This window comes from Salvia splendens, chromosome 21, assembly GCF_004379255.2.
Source record: "Salvia splendens isolate huo1 chromosome 21, SspV2, whole genome shotgun sequence".
Lineage (NCBI taxonomy): Eukaryota > Viridiplantae > Streptophyta > Magnoliopsida > Lamiales > Lamiaceae > Salvia > Salvia splendens.
In genome coordinates, this window is record NC_056052.1 from 26218393 (window position 1) to 26242758 (window position 24366).

Here is a 24366-nt window from a genome sequence, read left to right on the forward strand (position 1 = left end):
TCTTTAGTCGTTCAAAAGTGCTCATAACATCTTTATTGATACAAACCAAATCCTAGGTTTAGTTAAACTCAATCTCTCTCTCTCAAAATTTACACAATTTTAAGGAATGTATCAAAATTTAATTTATGTATTTCAAATATATTATTTTATTAAAGCACGTTAAACAACTATTAGTATTTCTCTATCTAATCCGAGCTTGTACATTTAGGTTTTTACTAATGTATACTTTGCTAATGAAAAACCAATAAAATGCATTAAATCTATATTCATACAAATTACTTAAATCCTAATCTTTATTTATACAAATTAAACTCTCTCTCTCTCATGTGTGAACTATAGGGTTAGAGAGAGAGGAAGGTCAAAAGAGAAGGGCAGAAGCAGTGATATCTCACATGGATGTAGTAGACAAGCTTAATTTCTGTCATCATTATGATTGCATTACCGAGATAATAATTTTTACTAGTTACCATATGCAATGCTACTATATTACTATTTCCCCTTTTCTTTTGACCATCTTATCATCGAATGCCCATTCATAGTAAATTTAATTTAAATTTAAATTTTAATGTTACCCTTTTGCCCAGTGCCCATGTGTTTTTTTACCGTCTTTTGATTCTCTTCTTCTTCAACGGTCAAACTTAATAGTGTTTTTTTTTTATTTTTGAATTCCACCTCTCGAGATATATCATCATTTATTAAAGCACATATCTCTCCTTCTCTCTCTATTTGCCTCATTTCCAAATCTACTAAAATTAAATATATAATATTGCTATTAGTCTAGCTAATCGAATGAGAGGTAACTAGGTATAGGAAGGTCTCCGATCCAATATATATGTATCTACGAAACATATGTACATGCCATTTTCGAAATATATCTTCTATTTATGATGTGATTAATAAATAACTACTACTTGGTCAATTAATATATCTACCCCTTTCCTAGAAAATCATACAAACTCCAAAAATTAAATATCCATATCTATTTTGATCATATATGACATTAAAAAAAGTATCTTATTTATATAAATTAATAAGATACGGGTCATAAAAGACAAATTATTGATTCTCCCTCTGGTTTATGAAGAGGGTCCTGTGAAAATAATGCACTACTATAAATCAAAGATGAAAAAGTTAATTATATAACGTAATAAATGCATAAAGGGGTTGTTAAACAAGATATTTGATGGGATTAAAAAGGTAATATGATAAGGCCAAGGGCGTAAGACAAGGGTTAGTGTACTCAAATAGGGAGCACCTACATAGTTTTTACTTCACACTTTAGTTGAACAATTGTGTATATTATTACCATATATATGCATAACATATATCGCCATATTGTCATGCCATGCATCAGTTATGGCTGTCTGCACACCACCACAGCACATCATGGTTTGTGTATAATATATGTATGTATGTGTATATATACAATGAGAGAGAGAGAGAGTCCCCCGTCTGCAACGGGGGAGAAGATTGAATAGTAAATGGTGGGATGTGATGTGGAATTTTGGATGGATTTTATGTGAGTTATGGGTAGTTTCAATGTAGAGCCTGCCATTTACCTGCCATGCCCACCTGAAATTGGAGATAGAAAAAATAAAATAAAATACTCAACCTCAGACATTTTCACCTTCTTTTTCTTTGATTCATCGTATATATACATGAAATTTGGGAACAAATACACAATTGTTCAACTAAAGTGTAGCATAGTAGCAATATAGCTTCTCAATTTTGATTAGTGCTAGGCTTTACGGTTCTATAATGTAGTACTCGAAGATAGAAAAATAATTGGAAATAATTAAAAGGGAATAAATAGTTAAAAATATTAATAATGGTTTTTTATATAAATGGAAATGTGACATTTTTGTTGGGATATAACAAAAGTTAGATGAAGGGATGGAGTATATGTTTAGGTTTCATATATTTTTTCCCTAATTAAACTTCATTTATATACGAATTGATTGAAGGATCTAGTACTTCTTTTTAAACTAAATTCTAGCTTTACTTTTAGGATTATTAAGTGTTATTCAAAGTCTTTGCCAAACGTTTTGGGAATTTCAGGATTTCTATTTTAGAGTATTAATTGTTATTTGTGAATATATGTGGATTGATTAAAACGTGTTGAAGATGATAATTTAGTAATGTAATTAGTGAAATGCATATGATGAGAGGCATATAAGAAGGGTAGGTTTGGAGATTGGGAGTGGCAGATTTCTGACAGTGATAAGGACTTTGTCCATATAGACACCAATCAATAGATACATAGATACATGGGAGTAATTATAGGAGACCTTATTATATCTATATGCTTCAATTATTTGTTCTTCTATCTACATATCTTAGTAATAAGTGCATAATGTAATGTATAATACTCCATACTAGCTACTACTATGAGATATTCAATTATGGTGTCGTTCGGTTTGGTAGACAAAAAGATACTGATCAGATACAATAGGAGTATGAGATAAGTCAAAAGTAATGTTCAGCTCATTAGACAAAATAATAGTGAGATACATACAATTAGAAGTATAATCATGAGATACAAAGTACTAATTTTTGTATTTAGCCAATATATATTGTCACGGGACTGAGTTTTGAAAAAAAAACAATCGAACTAGAGATGAGATTAGACATGGTATCTAGTACTATAAGTTAATTTTTAGAAACGACGACCATAATTTGCAATACAATGAGTTGAACAGTTTTTTGTGATAGTTTGAAGATTACGAAATCACATGCTTTTGGGGAGTTACAACCCCATGTGTTACGTACCCTAAGTTTAAATATTATAATCAAACTAGCAACGTAATTTCAATTTGACGATGTAATTACTTATAATTGATACACTACATTCATCAATATTCAAACCATATATATATATATTGGGTGATGATTACTTAATTTGTTTAGTTTCACATGTAATTTTTGTTTTTAGTATCTACTTATATCGAGTATGAGAATCATGCTCTCACGATACCACAATTGCTTTTGTTTTATGACTACTGAATAGTGTGAGACTTTGAATCTTTCTTTTTGTGTTGTAATTAATGTTTTTATTATTTATTGGGTGTGTACGAACTCGCGAAAAATATGTCATGTAATTCCAAGATGGTAATTTTTGGAGTGGTTTCAAATTATTTTGTCGTGAATTTGTACAAAAAATTTAATGATTAAGGGTTTTGAGAACCCCCCAATTATCAAATTTTATGACATAACGATTGTGTTCTTATCATTTAAAATTGGTAATCTTGGAATTACATAACATAACACTTTGGCTTTCAAATTTTATGATTCCTGGGGTTTCGAGACACCCAGTTAATTAATTATCATATTAATTTAGTGCTAGATTATGCTCGAATCCACATTTTTATATGTTAAACAATCAATTTTTATGCATATTTATAAATTATAGGTATATTCTTACCATCTTTCTGTACAGCAGGTCACAGTAGAATTTTGTATTGGTGCCTGTGTAAGTCTCCCCCTATATACATTAAATTTTATCTAAACAAAGCACTATTTCCAAACCCTAATCAACCCAATTCACATAATTACAAAATTAATTAATGGTGCATGCTTCTAACTTAGAATTCAAATAGGCTGATTAGGTTGGACTGAATTAAATTTAAAGCTAGCTAGCTATGATCAAGTTGTATCACATTTACATTATCTACTTTCACACATTTTCACCACTTGTTTAATTTTCACTGTATCCAGCTTTTATCCTTCCTGAAATGACAATATTACCCCTCCTCAACCCTATCCACTCCACCTTAAATTTCAGAAACACCCAGGCATTTTTGTCATTCTTCTGCCCTTACATGCAGGCCATTTATGAGAGAGAGGGCATAGAAATCTCCACTGTGTGTGTGTGTATTTGAGACTGCATATGTATATATATATGTATGTATATATAACTCCACTTTGCTTTGGAACAAAGGAATTTTTCTTTCTCTCTTGGCCATTTCCTTCTCCAATTTTCCACAAACCCTTAATTTGTTTACCATCATCATCTCTTGCTTGCTCAAAAACAAAGAGAAAAACCCTACAAAATCTGGTTACTAATTAAAAAAAAAAGATGGCTTCCATGAACAACTGGCTAGGCTTCTCTCTCTCTCCTCAAGAGCTCCAAGATCATCAACAACACCCACAAACCTCACACATACCTAATTTCAACTCAGATGAAATCTCAACCACACAAATTTCTGAGGAATCTTGCTTTGATCATCACCTCACCTCAGATTCCCCCATCCCCTCTCTGAATCTCCCTGCCCCCCCTTTTGGCATCATGGAAGCTTTCAACCGAAACAATCCCAATCAAGGTCACATAAAAATCAAATCTTTCCCATTATTTCATACTTATTTTTTCATTTATTGATTTTTTTTTTGCAGAATGGAATATGAGCATCAACACATACTCATGCAGCAGCCAGAATCTAGAGGATCAAAACCGCCCAAAGCTGGAGAATTTCCTCGGTGTTCATCAAGAAAACAGCTACAATATCTACCAAGAAAATGAAGCCACTTCAAATCCAAATCCAAATCCAAACACCACCACCAGCACTATTGGCCTTTCCATGATCACAAACTGGCTCAGAAACAACCCCACCCCACCGCATGCAGCCGAGACCAAGACGGCGCCGCCCCCTTCCGCCGCCTCATCTCAATCACTCTCTCTCTCAATCTCTCAATCAACCACACCTCTACCTTCCGACACCAAATTAGCAACTGAGAGTCAAACTGTTGTTTCTGCTTCAGCCACTGTTGCAATAGAATCAGTGCCAAGAAAGTCCATTGATACATTCGGACAAAGGACTTCTATTTACCGAGGTGTAACGAGGTTTGTATTTGGTATCTTCCTGTAATGATTTAATATTTTATGTGGTGTAAAGATTCAATTTTTCTTGGTGGGTTTTGGTCTTTTCTGTGTGTATTTATTAGGGTTTTTGATTTTTCAAAGAAATTGATTGTTTTTGTAGGCATAGATGGACAGGGAGATATGAGGCGCATTTGTGGGATAACAGTTGCAGAAGAGAGGGACAGACTCGTAAAGGAAGGCAAGGTATGAAGGAGAAGCTGTCTGCCATTATTATTCAAATCTTTAATTTTTCAAGATTTCTTGAATTTAACTCTTTGTTTGTCTTCTTATTGGGGTTTGAATTACTTTGGAAATGCTTCTGCAGTCTACTTGGGTAAGTCTGGCCTTTGTAATAGTAACAATCCACGGATCTTTTTGAGAATATACTAAATTGATTAATGATAATAATTTATCATTTTAGGAGGTTATGATAAAGAAGATAAGGCTGCCCGTGCTTATGATTTAGCTGCACTCAAATATTGGGGAACTACCACAACTACAAATTTTCCAGTGAGTAATTTTATCATAAGTTTTCTATGATTAAATTCGGTATCTAAGTATATATAAGTTGTGTTACAATATTTATGAGTTTTATGATGTTATTTAGATGAGTAACTATGAGAAAGAGATAGAGAATATGAAGCATATGACAAGGCAAGAGTATGTAGCATCATTGAGAAGGTAAAAACCTTATAAATTACCAAAGTAATTTTCTAATTTCCAAACATAATTGAATCATATCAATAATTCACATTTAATTTCCACAGAAAAAGCAGTGGTTTCTCTAGAGGTGCATCCATGTATAGAGGTGTTACAAGGTATAATCAACTCCCACATAGTATTTTCGAGATTTTCCTGGTCGAGCCTGAACCATAGATCGTACCATTTCTCGAAAACTAACCATATTTATATGGTCTCAGACACCACCAACATGGGAGATGGCAAGCAAGAATTGGGAGAGTAGCTGGAAACAAAGACCTCTACTTAGGAACTTTCAGTAAGCATCTACTTAATCGTCTCATAAAATATGTCACATTTTTTATTATTCTTTTTAAGAAATACTCAACTCATTAAACAATATCTCCTAAAATCTCATGCGTGACATTTTTTTAGGTACGGAAGAGGAAGCTGCAGAAGCCTACGACATCGCGGCGATCAAATTCCGCGGCCTAAACGCCGTTACCAACTTTGAAATAAACCGTTACGACGTCAAGAGCATTCTAGAGAGCACCACTCTCCCCATCGGCGGCGCGGCCAAGCGCCTCAAAGACGCGGAGAAGGCCGAGATGGCTCTCACCCTCCAGCGAGCGAACGAGTCGCACCTCGCCGAGAGCTACGCTGCCACAACCACACCATGGCCCACGATCGCCTTCCAGCAGCCCCAGCCGTTGATCTACCCCTACGGAGCCGCCCATCAACGGCTCTGGTGCAAGCCGGAGCACGACGTTGATGTTTACAGCGAGATCAACCACCACCACCACCTCACTCACAATTTCCTCCAGCCGAATTCGGTTCTCCACAACATGATGGGGTTGGATTCGTCATCGATTGAAGGAGCAAACGGCGTCGTTTTCGGGAATGGATCAACGGTGATTGTTGATGGAAATCAGAATGGATTTCTAGGGCACGAATTGGGGAATTCGAAGAATCTGGATTATGAGGCGATGAATTTCTATTACCAGAATCAGCAATCGAGTGGTGTGAATCAAGGCGCCGCGGCGGCGGGGAATTGGATTCCGACCGGGGTTCCGGCGAGGGGGAGTAATATGGCGGCGGCGGGGCATGGGGCTTCGACGTTTACTGTGTGGAATGATACATAGATTGGGTAATTGGGGGAGGGGTTTGATGGATATGTATACAAAATTGTCTAACTTGATCATTTTATTATTTTATGGTTGTTTTTGTTAGTTAATCTTAGGGTTTCTAATGATTTTTCGATGGACTTATGTTTGAGTAGGACAGTGACAGTCTGATTTCGACTAGGGTTTATCAATAGCCAGTGGGAAATATGTGTCTGGCTTTGAATTTTGGGGATTCTTGTTGAGTTTGTCCTTGGAGATTATGACCTTATTATGGGAAAAAAAAACAACAAAATACATACAATTAATGGTTCATTTTCGATGTTGTTTGAATATAATTGTGGTGGACTCGTTTGATTTTTGTGTGAAATATAGTAAAAGGTTTTGGAATTGGCTAGTATTGGGTGGTTTGGGCTGCGACGAAGGCATGGTACAAGGGCATCAATATTGTGTTGCAGGGTTCAAACGGTCCACCTATGGTGCGAAGGCATGGTACAAGGGCATCAATATCGTGTTGCAGGGTTCAGACGGTCCACCTATGGTGCGCACGAAGGCATGGTACAAGGGCATCAATATCGTGTTGCAGGGTTCAAACGGTCCACCTATGGTGCGAAGGCATGGTACAAGGGCAACAATATCGTGTTGCAGGGTTCAAACGGTCCACATATGGTGCGAAGGCATGGTACAAGGGCATCAATATCGTGTTGCAGGGTTCAAACGGTCCACCTATGGTGCGAAGGCATGGTACAAGGGCATCAATATCGTGTTGCAGGGTTCAAATGGTCCACCTATGGTGCGCACGAAGGCATGGTACAAGGGCATCAATATCGTGTTGCAGGGTTCAAACGGTCCACATATGGTGCGCACGGAGCCATGGGGCTGTGAACCAGCCTGCTCCGCATTTGGGTCTAGTCTAATTTATGCCTTGTGGGTCCTGGGTACTTGGAATTTGGCCTGGAAAAAAGACGTTACACGCTAATAGTATAGGTGTGATCTGTATTCAATAACGACATTTAATGAATGAGTTGTTATGTGGAAAGTTTCTTGCAAAGATAAATGAGATTATGGATCACACTCTATTGGAGTTTAGTAGTCTCAATTAAAATTTATTACTAATATCTGTTAAATGGGATTTCATCGTGATGACGTTTTATTAGAGATGGCCACTTTAAATTTTGTTATTTAGCTCTCTTTTTTTCCATAATTTAGTCAGATTTATAATTATATTTCATGGGATGATGGGAGTCTCATTCTTACAAAAAGTACTCCAAAAGAGCTAAAAATGCACTTTTCACAATTCTTTTGTTTATTTGATTGGAAAAACAAGTATGTACTCAGCTTGAGACTGCATTTGGTAGAAGAAATTTGACATTAAACAATAAGAAGAACAATTTGCTACAGAATATTCCTAGAAGTAACATTAAACATGTGACTTTCGTTTTATTTAATTTATTCTTATGAAATTAATTCAGTCAACGATTAGTATTTAATTCAGTAACTGTATAAGAAGTTCTTTAATCGGAACTATACCGTCTCCAAAGTCCTTAATTTATTAATTAGGTTTACACTTTACATAATCTGAATTTGATTTTCAAACTTACCTTCAAATATTAATGTGTAACGCAATAAATGCTTTATTGTATAAAGAAAATGAAACATGATGTTTGATTGAGGAATCTCTCTCAACAACTAACAACAAACACCATAGACAAATGATTCTTTTCATCTAGAGAATTTGTGAAATTCTATTTGGAATTAGGGTGCATAGGGCATAAAGATAAATTTATGCAGTCTGTCCCTATGAATAGATTGTGAAAAAATTAATAATGTCAAGATCCCCGCAAGACAAGGGTTAGTGTCATCTCGTAGGGGTACATGCATATAAAATATTTTTGAATTAATTAGAATTTATTATAGTAAATCCTTCATTATATATAGGGATGCTGGATTATATAGAAAGAATATTGTTTAGTAGCTAACCATCTATATGTACACCACTCAAAAGATGCTTGTACAAAGAAATTTGGATCTTTAAATCCTCTATCTTTAATCTATTCATCAAAAATAAAGTGTTCGCATTTTGTTTTTGTTTGTTGAAATTGTTAAACTTAAATTAAATTAATTGCATTGAAGTGAGAAAGTTATGGATTTTCGAAGGTAGCCTGCCATGCCCACCTGGAACTTTATATACACACAATAGTCATAAAAATTACTAGTATGTGTGTGTACACTGCTAAAAGATGGAGTAATAAATTATCGAAAATATTCCAAATTTTAGTTAAATTCTTATCGTTTCCATTAAAAATAAAACTTAGTTAGAACATATCATGAATTTCGAATTTGTTTCCAACTATCTGACGATGAATTTTTGGTGAAATTATATCCAATATAATTTAAGAAGTAAATGCTTCATAAAAGTCATATCCATATTAGAATTCAATAAATATAATTAAGAATTTAAGATTATATACTTCGTCTCATTTAAAAGAGTAACATTTTTAATGTAAGGTTCCACTCAAAATGATTTTTTTAATCTGAAACATCATTAAATCTCTCTGTTCAATATACTAGTTTTTCATTTACGAAATTATCCATGTCATCGACTAAATTTTTTAACAGAATCACGTAGAAATAGGGTAGGTTTCGAGATTGAGATTTGCAGATTTCTGAGAGTGACAGACTGTGTGAAACTAGGCATTAATCACTATGTACATTTATCCGAGTAACTATACCAAAGTCAGATCTTATTATAACCTGGGATCATTATACATTTCAATAATTGAATTTCCATATATCAATCTCTAAAATTTATGTCATATATAGTGTGATATATAGGTAGCAAAAACAACATACACTGTACATATAATTTGTAACTTAAAAATTATATATAAACAGCATGTAGTACTTTTTTAATTAATAGTGTGATTTTCAATTTCTCTTTGATCGTTGTAGGAGTTTTATTTTAATCGAGGTTAATATATTACTACTATTATGAGATTCTTCGAAATTCAAATTTCGATGTTTTGAATTGCAAAATTATATTATATGGGTAAAATTAAAATTGTTGAAAGAGAGTGGTAGACAGTTTGAAGATTACGAAATCACAAGCTATTGGGTTACAACCCCTATGTGTGTTAGTACCTTAAAAATAGTAATTTAAATCAAGATAAGTTCAACTAGCTATGTGAACTGGCTCCCAATTTCCCTATTAATTAATTTTTTATTTTAATTTATTTTTTTAGATATTTTAGTTCATTTAGAGATCTAGATTGTCTGTTCTTGGATCGACTACATTGGACCAGTAAACTTCGATTTTAGTCTCGTAATATTAATTATATATAATTACACAAAAATGGTATCCGATCCTATAAATTTTCAAAAAAAAAAAATCAAGTAGACATAAAATTGATACACTGACACAAAATCTTCTTGTGTGTGCTATAGAGTATATTCCCAAATGGGAATGTTACACTAATATTTTCAACAACACAAAAAAATTCGGAGGGAAATTCCATTATTGGTTAAATGTATAGTTAATTAATTGATGTGTTGTATATGGACATAACGGTATAATTTATAATCAATGATGCAAAATAAAAACAAATTATGAATGTGAATAACATTAATAGTACCATTTATTACCAGCGACAATAATAAATATTTATTTTAATTATCATTTTATACAACCTTTTAGGCATAAATATAATGATTGATTGCACGTATTAAATTTCCAATACACATTTATCTTGTCATTCATAAATTAATACTACTACGTTTTTCATAATTTGGATCAATTTACCAACTCTAATTTTATGAGCTAGCAAGTATTTTTATTAAGTGAATTAGCTTTAAAATAGTAGTATAACTTCTAACACAATATTTAAATCTACACTAGCAAAGTCTGCACCTCGCTACAAAATTGTTTTCTTCAATAATCCATGAAAATTCTTCGTTAGAGCATCCGCACCGGTCAAAGGACGGCGTCCGTCCGTCCGTACCAGCGGCACGACACCCGCTGTCCGCCGCTGGCGTGGCGCGGAGCTGCTCGATGCATCGAGCACGTCCGTGCCAGCGAGCAGCTGACGTGGCGCGTTCAGATTGGCCAACGGCATTTCCGTTGGAAATTCATTTTTGTAATCGAAAATAATACCAAAAATTAAAAAAATATATATATATTTTTTCATATTCCCAAAAATATAGCCGTTTTTTACCGTTTTTCTGGATTTTTTTTATTTTTTTATTCCCAAAATCATCGATAAATACACACATTTATCATCCATTCATATTTTTTCATACAACTTATCTACGTCTTCCTCTCTCACTCAAACCCTCTCAAATGGATTTCACCAATCTCATTGCGGAAGCGGAGCGCGAAGAACAAGAATACTATGAACAATATCGTGCCACCTATGAAGCCTATGTCACCGCGAATACCCTCGTCCCTCCTCCTCGACCAACTAGATCAACTCGCCGCTACATCCATCGTGATCGGGAGGGAGCCAACGAAAGGCTCGTTGCCGACTATTTTTTCGACCAGCCGCTGTTTCCGGAAGATTACTTTCGGCGCCGTTTTCGCATGTCAAAATGCTTGTTTATGCGTATTGTCAACACATTATCCGCCCGTGTTGAATACTTTCAAACAAGTACAGACGCAACCGGTCGGCAAAGTCTCTCGGCGTTGCAGAAGTGTACGTGTGCCATCCGACAACTTGCTACTGGGCAAACGTCTGACCTCTTCGACGTGTATTTGCATGTCGGTGAGTCAACTGGAATCCTTTGCCTTAAATTTTTTTACGACGGCGTTCGTTCAGCTTTCGGTGAAGAATTCCTTCAGGCACCCACCACCGATGATTGCCAACGGTTGCTTTGTCTTCACGAATCATTCCATGATTTTCCCGGTATGCTTGGCAGCATTGACTGCATGCATTGGATGTGAAAGAATTCCCGACTGCTTGGAGGGGGCAACACTTAAGCGGCCACAAAGGCGGCGACCCAACACTTATCCTTGAAGCGGGCGCCGACTACCGCCTATGTATTTTTCATGCATATTTTGGTATTGCCGGATCCAACAACGACTTGAACGTGCTCTATTCTTCACCACTCTTCAATGATGTTTTAAATGGTGTAGCACTGGCGATCGACTTCACCGTCAACGGAAATGCATACCACACGGGTTACTAACTCGTCGATGCTATCTACCCAAGGTGGTCGAATTTCGTGAAGACGCTCAGCAACCCGCAAGACCCGAGACGGGTTCTTTTGGGCTCCTTCAAGGCCGATTCAACATTGTGAAGGCCCCGTCTCGGCTGTGGTACGTGAAAAATATCGCCGACATCATGTACACGTGTATTATCTTGCACAACATGATTATAGCTGACGAAGGACCGATGGCGGCTAGCTTTTACGGTGAGGATGAAGCCGGAAGCTCAACCGCGAGGTCTCCTCCACGCCGAGGTGTGCATACGACGGTGGGCGAGAGGATCGAAACAAGGAACACAATGCGCGATACCCGAGCCCACATTGAGCTACAAGAAGACCTAATCAACATATTTGGGCGAAATTCGGCTACGAGTAGTGGATTTTTTTATTTTATGAATTTAATTATGTAATTTTTAATTTTTAGGATTTTAATTATGTACACTTTTTAATTTTTAGGATTTTAATTATGTAATTTTTAATTTTTTTGTAATTTGTAATAATATTCCGGATATTTTTAATGCATTTTAATTTTGTGGAAATGTTTTTATTTAAATTTAATAATAGAATGGTGGGACCCTTGAGCTTGTCTTTGCGGAAGAGTACGGATGTGTGTGTTGTGCTCTTGCCTAAGTGCAATGAGTAAAAGTGGATCCAGGCCCGTTGGCAAGAGTACATATGGGGATGCTTTTAATCAAGATCATCGAAGGATAAGCCGTGTCGTTGGCGGTAAAATATTAACGATAAATATCGGTCGACAATTTTTTCACATTGACTCTCCACGGCCCGGTCTACCGGTAGGTAAATCCTATATTTAGTGACTCACAAACCCTAATAAGAAGCTCAACGTTACATTAACTAATGGTGCATGCTCCAAAATCAGAATTTAAAAAGGCTGGTTAAACTGAATCACTTTAAATTCATTCTATTCCACAATTATCAATACCGTACCCAATATATTAATAAAACAACTTTATATACAAAACAAAAAGAGAAGACAAATAAAAAATTATAATAGAAGATCTTGTACTAACTTGTGTCAGCAAGGATTGTTTATGGTATACCAGTCAAACCTTCTTCTACTGCTACACATTATCAGCACTTCAATTAATTATTTAATCACAACACACACACACATGTGTGTGTGAAAGCACAAGTCTATCCCTATCTAATGTATCCATTTTTTCTTCATTTGCAGAGATCAGTTAGGCTTTTCTGTCATTCTCTTTCTTGCCCATTTATGAGAGAGAGAGAGGAGCATAGAAATCTCCACTGTGTGTGAGAGTGTGTGTGTATGCATAGAAATCTCCACTGTGTGTCTGTGTGTGAGAATGTGCATATATATCTCCACTTTGCATTGGAACAAATTATTTTTTCCTCCCTTCCATTTTTTATTGGGAGCCTTTCCTATTCTTCTCCACCTCCTCCAAATCACTCAAAACCCTTCATTTTCCCCCATTTCACCTTCATGCATGAACTCTTTCTAGCTCTCATCATCTTCCTATATTCATAAAAACTATCCCTTTTTCCAAAGAGAGGAGAAATCATGTCTTCAATGAATAATTGGTTGGGATTCTCTCTCTCTCCTCAAGAACTCCAAGATCAGCAACACCCTAATCATCAAAGCTTAGGTTTCAACTCAGATGAAATCTCAAACACACAGATTTCTAATGAATCATGCTTTGATTCTGCTATTCCCTCTCTAAACCTACCTGCTCCACACTTTGGCATTCTTGAAGCCTTCAATGGAAACCCTCACTCTCAAGGTTTGTACCCTTTTTCCATAAAAATTCAATCTTTTTTTCATTTTATGTATATCTAGGGTGGTCTATATTTGCATATGTGACATCTCATAAAAAACATTTCTTTCATTTTTGCATACACTAACCTCAGTGTCTCAACACTCAATATTAGTACCTTTTCCCCCAAAAATCATAAAAATTCAATCTTTTTTCATTTCATGCATATACATGACATATTATTTCAAATTTGCAAGTGGATATTTTATTTTTCCTTTATCTATATAACTTCAATCACGCATATACAAGTCTATGTAGGTCTATATTTGCAAATGGGATGTATTAATTTTTTTCATTTTGCAGATTGGAACATGAATGATATGAACATGAACACATTCTCAAGCAGCAGCCAGAATCTTGAGGATGAAAACAGGCCAAAACTTGAAAATTTTCTTGGTGTGAATCACCAAGAACACAAATATCAGCTTAGTATGTATCAAGATTCTGAGGCCTCAGCTTCAAACAATGGTCTGCCCATGATCACAAACTGGCTCACAAACAGCCCTGCGCCGCCGCACGCAGCAGAGAGCAGCGAGGCGGCGGCCCCAGCAGCCGCCGCACAGACGCTGTCGCTTTCAATGAGCACAGGCTCCCAATCAAGCTCTCCTCTCCCATCTGATAACAAATTGGGAAATGCGGCTGCTGAGGGCGGCGCAGCCATTGAGTCTGTGCCTAGGAGATCTATTGACACATTTGGACAAAGAACTTCGATCTACCGAGGTGTGACAAGGTTAGTTAATCAATCTCTACTTTGTACTAATAATTTACATTTTGTGTGTGTGTGTGTGTGTGTATGTGTATGTTTGAATGAAGAAAAATTGTAAAGATTGTGTGACGGGGGGCGAGACGAAACCACACTACTACTGGATCAGCACACGCATAATATCCCGTGTTTTGTTCATCTTTACTTTGTTATATAATTGAACAAAAAATTATGAAGATTGTGTGACGAGTTGACTCAAAACTAGTCACGACAACCACACTACCACTAGATCAGCACATAAACGTAATATCTCATGTTATTTATTTGATACTATTGTGTTTGTGAACGAACAAATAATTTAAAGATCGTCTCATAGCACACAACGTAGTAGCATCAGATGTAGCATCTACGGTCACCAAATTGTAGATGCTACATCTGATGAAATATACATTACTGCATGCGATGTGTATTGCATTCGCTTGCATATACACATGATATTTTATGTTTTTCGATTTATGGATTTTTGATACTCAATGGCGGACATACGTAGAACCAAGAACGGGGCTTAAGTCCCTACCAGTTTAAAAGTTTTTTTTTTGTATGATTTGTTGTGCAACAGCCCCTATCACTACAACGAAAAATTTATCCGGCCGGATCCAATGATCGGTACGAGACCATAACGAGGGTTTTGGGGGTTTGTTTGCAGGCATAGATGGACAGGGAGATATGAAGCACATTTGTGGGATAATAGTTGCAGAAGAGAGGGACAAAGCCGGAAAGGAAGGCAAGGTATGAGAGAGAACAACTGTCTGCCATTATTACCTAAAAATAAACTTTCTATTTTTACGAGATTTCATGATTTTAACCCTTGTTTCCTTGTCTCTCTATTGGGGTCATCACTAAATCATACACTGCATGCAGTCTACTTAGGTAAATCAAGTCTTTCCTTTTTTTTATTCATTTTCTCAAATATTATTACAATTTAAATTATGGAAATGGTGTAATATACTCCATGTTATTGCAGGAGGTTATGATAAGGAAGATAAAGCTGCTAGAGCTTATGATTTAGCAGCACTTAAATACTGGGGAACTACCACTACTACAAATTTTCCTGTCAGCAAAATAGATTAATTCTTACTTTGTTTTGAAATTTCTGATTTTGTGTAGAGATTTATTTGATGTGAAATTTAATTTCCAATGGTTTCAGATTAGTAACTATGAGAAAGAAATAGAGGACATGAAGAATATGACAAGGCAGGAATTTGTAGCATCAATTAGAAGGTGAAACTGAATAGTAGTATAAAATTTGGAAAAAAAATATTGAGGAAAATATGTTGGTACTAATTCAAGAATTTGCTTATAATTTCCAGAAAAAGCAGTGGATTCTCTCGTGGGGCATCCATTTATAGAGGAGTTACAAGGTACCAAAAATAGGCACCAAAAAAATTAAATTTCATGATTGTCTAATTTTGTACTATGATGCATTTATTTTTTGTTTATATTACACAATGATGCATTTGAAAAATGTATCATAAATAAGCAGACATCATCAGCATGGGAGATGGCAAGCAAGAATAGGCAGAGTTGCAGGCAACAAAGATCTCTACTTAGGCACTTTCAGTAAGCAATCTTTCATATAAAATTTGTCTGATTTTGTTGTGAAATTACTAACAATGTTGTTTCTTCACATTTGGGAAGGCACGGAGGAGGAAGCTGCGGAGGCGTACGACATCGCGGCGATCAAATTCCGCGGCCTGAATGCTGTCACGAACTTTGAGATAAACCGGTACGACGTGAAGAGCATACTCGAGAGCAGCACTCTTCCCATCCGAGGCGCTGCAAAGCGCCTCAAGGACGCTGAGAATGCGGAGATGGCTCTGGACCTGCACCGTGCCAGCGAGGCGAACTTGAGCCTGCACCTCACGGAGGGGCAGATGAGCGGGTTCGGGAGCAGCAGCAGCAACGCGCATGGATGGCCGACTGTGGCGTTCCAGCAGGCTCAGCCGTTGAGCATGTACCCTTACGGTCATCAGATGCTGTGGTGCAAGCAGGAGCACGACCCTTACGTTGGCCACGCCTACAACGAGATCAGCCATCAGCTTCAATTGGGGATTAACGCGCAGAATTTTTTGCAGCCGTCTGCCCTGCACAATATAATGGGGCTAGATTCCTCCAACATTGAGCACAGCTCGGGTTCTAACAGCGCTGTGTATGGAAACAGCGGAGGTGGGGACGGAAGCGTGGTGCCAACGATGGGGGCTATGGTTGTTCAAGATGGGAATCAGAGTCTTGATTATGAGAGCATGTTTGGATCAGCAGATGCATATCAGCAGGCAAGAAACCTCTACTACCAATCTCAGCAATCGTCATCAAACTGGATCCCGACTGCTGTCCCAACTGGCTCGGCTGGTGCAAGGGCGAACAACGCGCCCGAGAATCAAGGAGCCTCGACTTTTACAGTGTGGAACGACACATGAAGTGAGCTTCTTCTGCAAGAGTGTTTCTTGCAACAGAAATGTGTTCCTCTTTCAGATCATATATGTATACATGTATCGAGACATTTATCGATCCTCCACATATGTCGTTTTCATCGTAGGTTTGCTGCTTGAAGCAAGCAGATTACAATAGGGCATTAGGGCTGGAGTTCATCAATAGCCATATTATGGCTATGAATTTTGGGAACTCTGGTTGAATTTAGTCCTGTCAAAGTAATAAAAAAACAAAGTGATTTTTCCAACGTTTACCGATCATCGTTTTCTCGTTTAACCCTCTCACTAATGTAGAAACTAACTGCATTCTTTACCAGACAAAACAATCTCAACATTCTGATTATGGCAAAATGGTAGCTTGAATGTTACAGAAGCCTATGTATATGCATTTCCTAAAGGATTTACACACAATATCTCATTTTCGAAGAGAAGAAACTTAACTACCTAGCTTAAAAGCATCAACAAACAAGCCTAAGCAAATACCGGCTTTCCAATAGTTGATCAACACCACTAGAGACTGCAGTCTCCCTGTTGTCATGGGCTTTTTGTACATGAGCATGCCAATGCCCTCGATTGCAGCTACTACTACTCCAGCTACGAGCACATCCCAGTCGCCTGTCTGGCCAAGGATCGTTGCAAGAGCATTAGCCGTGTAGAAGCCAAAGAGCAGGAGAAAAACCTTCATGGGGAAGTTTTTCCTAGCAGAGTTCAATTTACTCAGTAACTCCCTTCCACCTGCTATCCTCCCCAAACGAGTTTCGCCAAGAGCAGAGTTGTCTCTGTTGTCATTGTTGGCTGTGAATCCATCGGTGTTCAGTGCAAATGCTACCCCACATCCTCCTTTACTCGACAGTGAACTGTTTCAGAATAAAAACAAATGGCGTTGAAATCCACTCGTGGTACTCGTAGCTTGCAGAAAATGAGCCAAGGAAATGTATAGCAGAAATTCTCAACCCAACCCGACCATAAAAAAGGGAAATATACAGAAGAAAGAGAACACGAAAATTACACACGATCGAAGCTAAGAAGAAACACACCTGTTTCTACAAGCTGAATCAAGTTTTTGAGTTTGTCTTGATAAGTTTTGTGAATCGATAAGATTCTGAAAGCCACAACTATGCCTGGGAAGCACGCATCTTTTGCTAACAACAAGGGACATGGACTGCAACAATATCATATCCATTTGGCTGGTCATCAACTGCAACAAAGCATAAGAATGCACTGAGACCATAAGAATGCAAAACCTAGAAGCACAATGTTATAAGAATCTCCGATCTTATGAGCATCCTTAAATATCACGTACAGATCATTGAAGCTTATGAGCATCCTTAAATCCCCGAATGTCCCAAAGCTAAGATTTTATCTGTTTAGATTTCAACTCCCAAACTGAAAATAGATTCTAAACCCGACATTCGACATCAAGAACCCTAACATACCAGGTATACAACAGCATGACATGAAAAGATCTTCGCGTTTTCAGTTTCAAAACTAAGATACGATATATAGATATCTAATCTAGAAGCTCTCTAGAGGTCAGAGGATCAAAAGGTTTGATCATACCAAATTTAGGAAAACTTATGAGAAAATGACAAGACAAACATGCTAAAAACAGATTCAGAGCCTAAATGTACCATCATTTCCAGACAAAAATAGTCTAAACAGAAGCAATGAGATATACCCAAACTTCAAGCTGAAATAATGTACAACTATCAAGCAATTCATTTCTATTCTTTCAAGATTGACACCAGAGCTTCAATTTTTGCACCCATCATCAATATTTTCTTTAAAAATTAAATAAATAAAGTATATTTATTGAGATGGCAAGAAAAACCCTCAATCTTAAGAATGTTCATCATCACAAAAACAGATATAGAAGTTATAATTATCTGCAAAACAATTGACAGCAAACGAATCCACATAATCCGCAGATGTAATCGGCTTCTTAACTATCAAGCACAAGAAGAAGAGCAAAATACATTAATCGGCAGCTGCTGCAGTTACATCAAGCATAAAAATCTCATCTTTTTGAATATAAAGATTGTTGAGTAAAAACAAATTCGAGCTTTAAATCGGAAACCCACCAGCAAAAAGCGGCCCAATGATGAGATGTTCGAAAATCCTTACAGCATTCGACTGTGTGTGTATGGGTGTGTGTGTGTTATGAGGTTCGTTAAACGCGATCCTTTTTCTCTGAAATTTTTACCCGTCAATTTATGTCAATTTTGTAAATACTTTAACATTTTTTTCCAAATTATAGTTTCAAGTTTAAATTAAAGCATATGCCCTTAATATGCCAGGAAAAATACTTCAATAAAATCCCTTTTCAATGGAGTATTGTATCGCATTTCCACTAACTTACTTATCCTTATGTGAAAATATGAAATAAAACAACAATAACAATAGAAAATTCTTTAATTGAATTACAAATTCTCATATTAGTACTTATTGTTACTCCAATTTTTAGAGAGAAGAGTGATGATGAAACCAATTAGTTAATTAACCCAAAAATTTCCCTTACATATGCAAGAAGAGCAAGAGGGAGAAGGAAGGAAAAGAAATGGCCAATGCGACTGTGATCATCGCCGTATTTCTGCTTCTCTTCTTCGCAATTCCATCGGCGATCGCCTCCGGAGACGGAGCCAAGCGGCGAGTGATAGATGCGGAGGGGTCTCCAGATGATCTGGTGTGGGTGGTGCAGCTATCGGATCTCCACTTCAGCGTGCACCACCCCCACCGGGCCCAGGATTTCATCGATTTCGTGGGCCCCGCCCTCGCCTTCATCAAGCCTTCTCTCGTCCTCCTCACCGGGGATCTCACTGGTCCCTTCTCCACTCTTTGATTTTTCTCAATTTTTGTCCTTTTTTCCGTTTTGGGGTTGTTTGAATTGATGGGTCTCGTACTGCGCAATTTTGGGATGTTGTTACGTGATAAAGATCTTACCTTTTACTCATGTGGTTGTTATTGTGATGGTTTTTGGGATTTGGTTTCTTGTTTTGTTTTAGCTCAGTCGGTTTGAGGATTTCATGTGTTGAGCTTCATTTATTGTAGATGTTTGGGAATATGTTTGAGAGAGTGTAGATAGGGCTGTGTTTGGGTGATTTGAAACGGCCATCACTAATAGTAACCTTTTTGGGATTGTTTATTGTGGTTTTGAATTAATGGGTTTCAAAATGTGCAATTATGGGATGTTGTTATGTGATAAAGATCTTACCTTTTTCCTCATGTTGTTATTTTGATTCGGTAATTTTAGCTCAGTTTGTTTTTATGGGTGGATTTTTGGAGGTGTGGATGTTTGAGGATTTTATGTGTTGAGCTTCCTTCATGCAAGAAGATGTTTTGGAAAGAGTTTGAGTGAGATGAATTGAGTGAATCATTTGTTGTAGATAGAGCTGTCTATGGGTGATTTGAAAGGGTCATCGCCATTAGTAACCTTTTTGGGATTGTTTATTGTGGTTTTGAAATTGATGGTTCTCAAAATGTACAATTTTGGGACGTTGTTATGTGATAAAGATCTTGCCATTTTCTCATGTTGTTATTGTGATGGTTTCTGGATTTGGTTTCTTGTTTTATTTTTTGCTCAGTTTATTTGGATGGGTGGGCTTTTGAAGGTGTGACTGTTTAAGGGTTTCATGTGCAGTTTGGTTTTATGGACTATGCTAAATCGGTCATATGATCAACCAACCCTTTGAGAGCTTTATTTTGAGTGATAGTATGGATGGAAATCTACCATTAACTTTGATAGATTGATTAATTTTGAACTTGTTTGGACATCTTATTATCCTTCAAAATTCAAATGCTCAATCATAGTATGTTTTATCAATCTATCTTATTACTCAAAGTAACACCTTTAGGAAAATATATCTACGCGCCCTTCCCTTAGGGGAATATAAGAGGATGATTTTATGTATATCAACGCATTGATAACTATAAGATGTGCGTGTAGGAAACCATGAAATGCATGTACAGTTTGGACTTGTATGATTAAAGGAACTTGTTGGTGTCTAAACATGTTCATTCCAAGCTGTATTGCTTCGATATCTGATGGTTCAGTTTGAATGGATAGTTTTACTTTTCTGCCTCCAACAGATGGTAAAAGCAAGGATATGTTGACAATGAAACAAGATGAAGAGGAATGGATTGAGTACCAGAAAGTGATGCAGGATGTTGTCGACAGAAGTGGACTCGGCCACAAAGCCTTTTATGATATTCGAGGGAACCATGATAACTTCGGTGTTCCTGCCACTGGCGGATCCCTTGATTTTTTCTCGAGATACAGCATCAATTCGCAGCAACAAAGAAGCGGGAAGGTCAACAGCGTCACCATTCAGGTTGGTTGGTTTTTATTTATTTTGTGTAGGAAATGTGATCCCGTTACAAAATGTAGATTATTCTCTTTTGCTTTTTAATTGGATGAGTGTTAAAGCAAATTGCATAATTTCTTCCAAAATGTTATCATCCTTGAGTGAAATTGATGCCTCTGTGCAGACTAGCAAAAGGAAAGTTCTTTTCGTTGGGATTGACAGCACGATGGATTCTGGATTACGAGGCCCCACCAACCTGTTTGGTCATCCTACAGATGAGCTGTTGGCAGAAATAGATTCTGAACTCTTACAATGGGATTCTCGTTCTGCTCAACCGATCACCAAGGTATCATTTGGTCATTTCACCCTTTCATTTTCCGCTGCATCGAAGACTGGAAAGACCTTGAAGGATATATTCATAGATCGCTCTTTAGCTGCCTACATATGTGGGCATTTGCACATAAAATTTGGAAAGAATCTAAAGCGGCATCATCACTCAAGTGGCCGTGCTCAACATTCCAAACAGTTGCTCCAGTTAAATGGCCATCGATTAGCTTCAGAGAATGCCTCTAGTTGTCACAATTCTGATGCAAGAAGTGACGGATTCTGGGAATGGGAAATGGGTGACTGGAGGAGGAGTCGAGCTGTGCGAGTTTTAGCTATTGATAGAGGTCATATCTCATTTGTTGATGTCAACTTCACATCAGGAGCCAAGAAAACTATCATATTGCCGACGTATCCTCTGGACTCACGTTTCTCTTCATCGTCAAACTATAAATGTGACCCATCTACCTATGGACACATCAGAGCTCTGGTGTTTTCTTTTTCTCCAATTATATCGGTTGAAGCTAAGATATACGACACTAGCTCCGGAAATCTTATTGTGGTGTTGGATACACAAATGAAACCACTTGCTGGATCCCGTGCGGACCTTTATGTTGCCCCATGGCATGTTCAAGCATTCGAGGACCCTTCTCCCGACAGATACGTGCTTCAAATAGAGGTAACTGATTTCAAGGGTAGGACGACAACCACTGAACTTAGGCCATTCTCAGTAACTGGTGTCCCTTCCCGGTTCAAATGGGGCTGGGCAGAGTTCTTTGTGTTGGGTTGTCAATGGGACTTGTTATACCATCCGATACTCTGGGGTATTTACTCTTTTGCCCTTTCAGCTCTTCTAATTCCAAGAGCGCTCCTTTTCTTTTTGAGAAGGCACTATACATACATAAATTTCAGAACCAACAAAAGCTTCATAAACGGCCTTCTCTGGATATCTACAGAACTATATAGCATTCCCGCAGTCTCGTTCTGCATGATAGGCTACTTGCTCTACCTTGCATTATGCCCTTGGCTTTATGGCCAAGCTCTTAGCGAAGGAGAACGAGCATTCATGACTTACAGAGGTTGGGTTGTGTCAAGATTCAGTTTTCTGAAAAAGATGGATTTTCTTGGATCTCCCGATGTGATGGTGGTGGTTCTTCCACATCTCATTTTTGTAGTTTTGCCAGCATTAGTGACGATCATGGTGTTGGCTGCTGAAAGTAGTGTACATCGCGATTATCTTATCTCTATTTCGAGTAAAAAGAAGGATGGCTCTGATAGTCGAAACAAAAAATATGCATCACAAAATAATAGTGGCAACAAGTCATCAGAACCCAAGAGGCGTTGGATTAGGATATTATTCCTTGTGATCTCTTTGGCTATATTTTGGAAGCACTTCAAGGTACGCTATGTTTGTTAGCATATGCTCCGATCTTTCCTTTACATGCTCAATCTTTATCGAGATAGCTAAATTGCTCGTTTCCTGTTTTGTGATACTTGCAATGTTCGAACTTTTTCCTGCTAAACTGCCTTGCTGATTTGTGATGTGTACTTTATCACCGTTCCTGTTTGATCGAACCTTATGTTCTACTCGTTAGCATGTGCTCCGTTCTTGTCACTTTTCATTCCTTTACATGCTCAATCTTTTTCGAGATAGCTATAGTGCTTGTTTCCTGTTTTGTGATACCTGCATTAATCGAAATTTTCCTGCAAAACGGCCTTGCTGATTTGTGATTAACCTTATAAAGCTATTTTGTTTTGATATCTGTGTGCTTTTTCTTTTCTTTATTTCGTATGGCGAATTATGTTACTTACACAATGTTGCAGAACTGCGAAGCTCTGGTGAAAGCATACGAGATGAACCCGGTCATCCATTTCCCACTCTACAGCTTTACAGTTCCTCTGCTGCTCGTTTATAGCATCTGGAGAACCGGGAGAAACATGAACACAACGTCCACATAGTCGCCCTTCGTCGTCCCTCGGAGTTGCAGTGCAGTTGCTCTTGTGGAGTGAGGTTCTTTCCAAATAGAATGCAGCTGTTCAAGGAAGGAGACGGCATTTTAGAGTTACTTAGTTACTATAAGAGGAATTTTTACAGTGGTTGTTTCCCTTTTGGAAATAGTAAATTTAGTGATTCTTCACCATAATGCAATCAATTTTTGATTAAGTTGGACTACAAATTTTTTATCAGTTAGAAGATGTTTGTGTTAAATATAACTATTTATAATGATGTTTAGTTAAAATTCATTTATCATGACTGGATGATAAATGAATCAATCTAGTTCATTTAGTTAAAATGTCTATGTGGACAATTTTATTTAATATACATAGGTTAGATTTTTAGTAATATAATAATAATAAATAAATAAATAAATATTAACATATCCTAATTTTTAAAATGTGTTTTAAATTTTTTCAAAATATGTTTAATTTTTATTTATTTATATAAATTTTAAATTAGTAATTAATTATGACCTTAAACATGTAGTATCTCAAAATAATTATAATTACATGATTTACATTCTATAAAAATGACTAATTTTTTCAATATGTATTGGATTACCTATATGTTAATTTTATTGGTAGCCGTCCGATTAACTTGATGGACTAGATCAAAATCTAAACATTTAGAATTAATATTGAATTGCATATTTATAATGTGATAAAATCACAACTCAATAAACTTGTGCGAATGTAATTGAGTCGAAATCGGCTAAGGTGACCTGATTGACATCCCTACAGGCGATGGCTTATCATGTCCCCACCAACTTCCACTTTCCCTTTTTTCTAGAAAAACCAGATTCCAAATTGGAAACAATCCCAAATCGAGTAAGGGCATCCGCAATGGGTGGACGATGGCACGCCCGATGGCGCGCATCGTCCGCGCCATCCATCGTCCGCAC

At 37.0% G+C, this 24366-nt stretch overlaps 4 protein-coding genes across 6 annotated transcripts; 3 read left to right on the forward strand and 1 right to left on the reverse strand.

Moving 5' to 3' along the window:
- Nucleotides 1-3995: 3995 nt before the first annotated feature.
- On the forward strand, nt 3996-6675 carry LOC121783958 (AP2-like ethylene-responsive transcription factor AIL1). The gene is made up of 9 exons (XM_042182142.1): nt 3996-4319; nt 4390-4837; nt 4977-5059; nt 5181-5189; nt 5277-5365; nt 5463-5536; nt 5623-5673; nt 5776-5852; nt 5969-6675. Exons 1-9 carry the CDS (start codon nt 4076-4078, stop codon nt 6673-6675), a joined length of 1782 nt encoding a protein of 593 aa, XP_042038076.1. The 5' UTR covers nt 3996-4075.
- A 6721-nt stretch (nt 6676-13396) lies between these two features.
- Nucleotides 13397-17044, forward strand: LOC121784441 (AP2-like ethylene-responsive transcription factor BBM). The gene is made up of 9 exons (XM_042182577.1): nt 13397-13616; nt 13953-14379; nt 15059-15141; nt 15274-15282; nt 15377-15465; nt 15560-15633; nt 15723-15773; nt 15896-15972; nt 16051-17044. Exons 1-9 carry the CDS (start codon nt 13397-13399, stop codon nt 16827-16829), a joined length of 1809 nt encoding a protein of 602 aa, XP_042038511.1. The 3' UTR covers nt 16830-17044.
- Nucleotides 17045-17150: 106 nt separating this feature from the next.
- LOC121784860 (ycf20-like protein) lies at nt 17151-19489 on the reverse strand. Of its 3 annotated transcripts, none has more exons than XM_042183115.1 (3): nt 19360-19489; nt 17879-18039; nt 17151-17698 (listed from the first exon to the last, which is right to left on the reverse strand). In XM_042183115.1, the coding sequence occupies exons 2-3, from the start codon at nt 18034-18036 to the stop codon at nt 17278-17280; spliced, it is 579 nt and encodes a 192-aa protein (XP_042039049.1). In that variant the 5' UTR covers nt 18037-18039; nt 19360-19489; the 3' UTR covers nt 17151-17277. The 3 variants fall into 3 exon arrangements, with proteins under 3 accessions (XP_042039049.1, XP_042039048.1, XP_042039047.1); XM_042183114.1 differs by lacking the exon at nt 19360-19489 and adding an exon at nt 18923-19063; XM_042183113.1 differs by lacking the exon at nt 19360-19489 and having other exon boundaries at nt 17879-18906.
- Nucleotides 19211-23708, forward strand: LOC121784858 (putative metallophosphoesterase At3g03305). Its single transcript, XM_042183112.1, has 4 exons — nt 19211-19660; nt 20928-21169; nt 21327-22865; nt 23291-23708. Exons 1-4 carry the CDS (start codon nt 19399-19401, stop codon nt 23423-23425), a joined length of 2178 nt encoding a protein of 725 aa, XP_042039046.1. The 5' UTR covers nt 19211-19398; the 3' UTR covers nt 23426-23708.
- The last annotated feature ends 658 nt before the right edge of the window (nt 23709-24366 follow it).

Coding starts and splice junctions, on each gene's coding strand:
- LOC121784858 (XM_042183112.1), top strand. CDS start 19,399: ATGGCCAATGCGACTGTGATCATCGCCGTATTTCTGCTTCTCTTCTTC. Junction 19,661..20,927: donor CCTCACCGGGGATCTCACTG/GTCCCTTCTCCA, acceptor TGCCTCCAACAG/ATGGTAAAAGCAAGGATATG. Junction 21,170..21,326: donor TCAACAGCGTCACCATTCAG/GTTGGTTGGTTT, acceptor GCCTCTGTGCAG/ACTAGCAAAAGGAAAGTTCT.
- LOC121784860 (XM_042183113.1), bottom strand. CDS start 18,072: ATGGTCTCAGTGCATTCTTATGCTTTGTTGCAGTTGATGACCAGCCAA. Junction 17,699..17,878: donor GATTCAGCTTGTAGAAACAG/GTGTGTTTCTTC, acceptor ATTCTGAAACAG/TTCACTGTCGAGTAAAGGAG.
- LOC121784441 (XM_042182577.1), top strand. CDS start 13,397: ATGTCTTCAATGAATAATTGGTTGGGATTCTCTCTCTCTCCTCAAGAA. Junction 15,634..15,722: donor TTTGTAGCATCAATTAGAAG/GTGAAACTGAAT, acceptor TATAATTTCCAG/AAAAAGCAGTGGATTCTCTC. Junction 15,973..16,050: donor TCTCTACTTAGGCACTTTCA/GTAAGCAATCTT, acceptor ACATTTGGGAAG/GCACGGAGGAGGAAGCTGCG.
- LOC121783958 (XM_042182142.1), top strand. CDS start 4,076: ATGGCTTCCATGAACAACTGGCTAGGCTTCTCTCTCTCTCCTCAAGAG. Junction 5,366..5,462: donor CCACAACTACAAATTTTCCA/GTGAGTAATTTT, acceptor GATGTTATTTAG/ATGAGTAACTATGAGAAAGA. Junction 5,853..5,968: donor CCTCTACTTAGGAACTTTCA/GTAAGCATCTAC, acceptor ACATTTTTTTAG/GTACGGAAGAGGAAGCTGCA.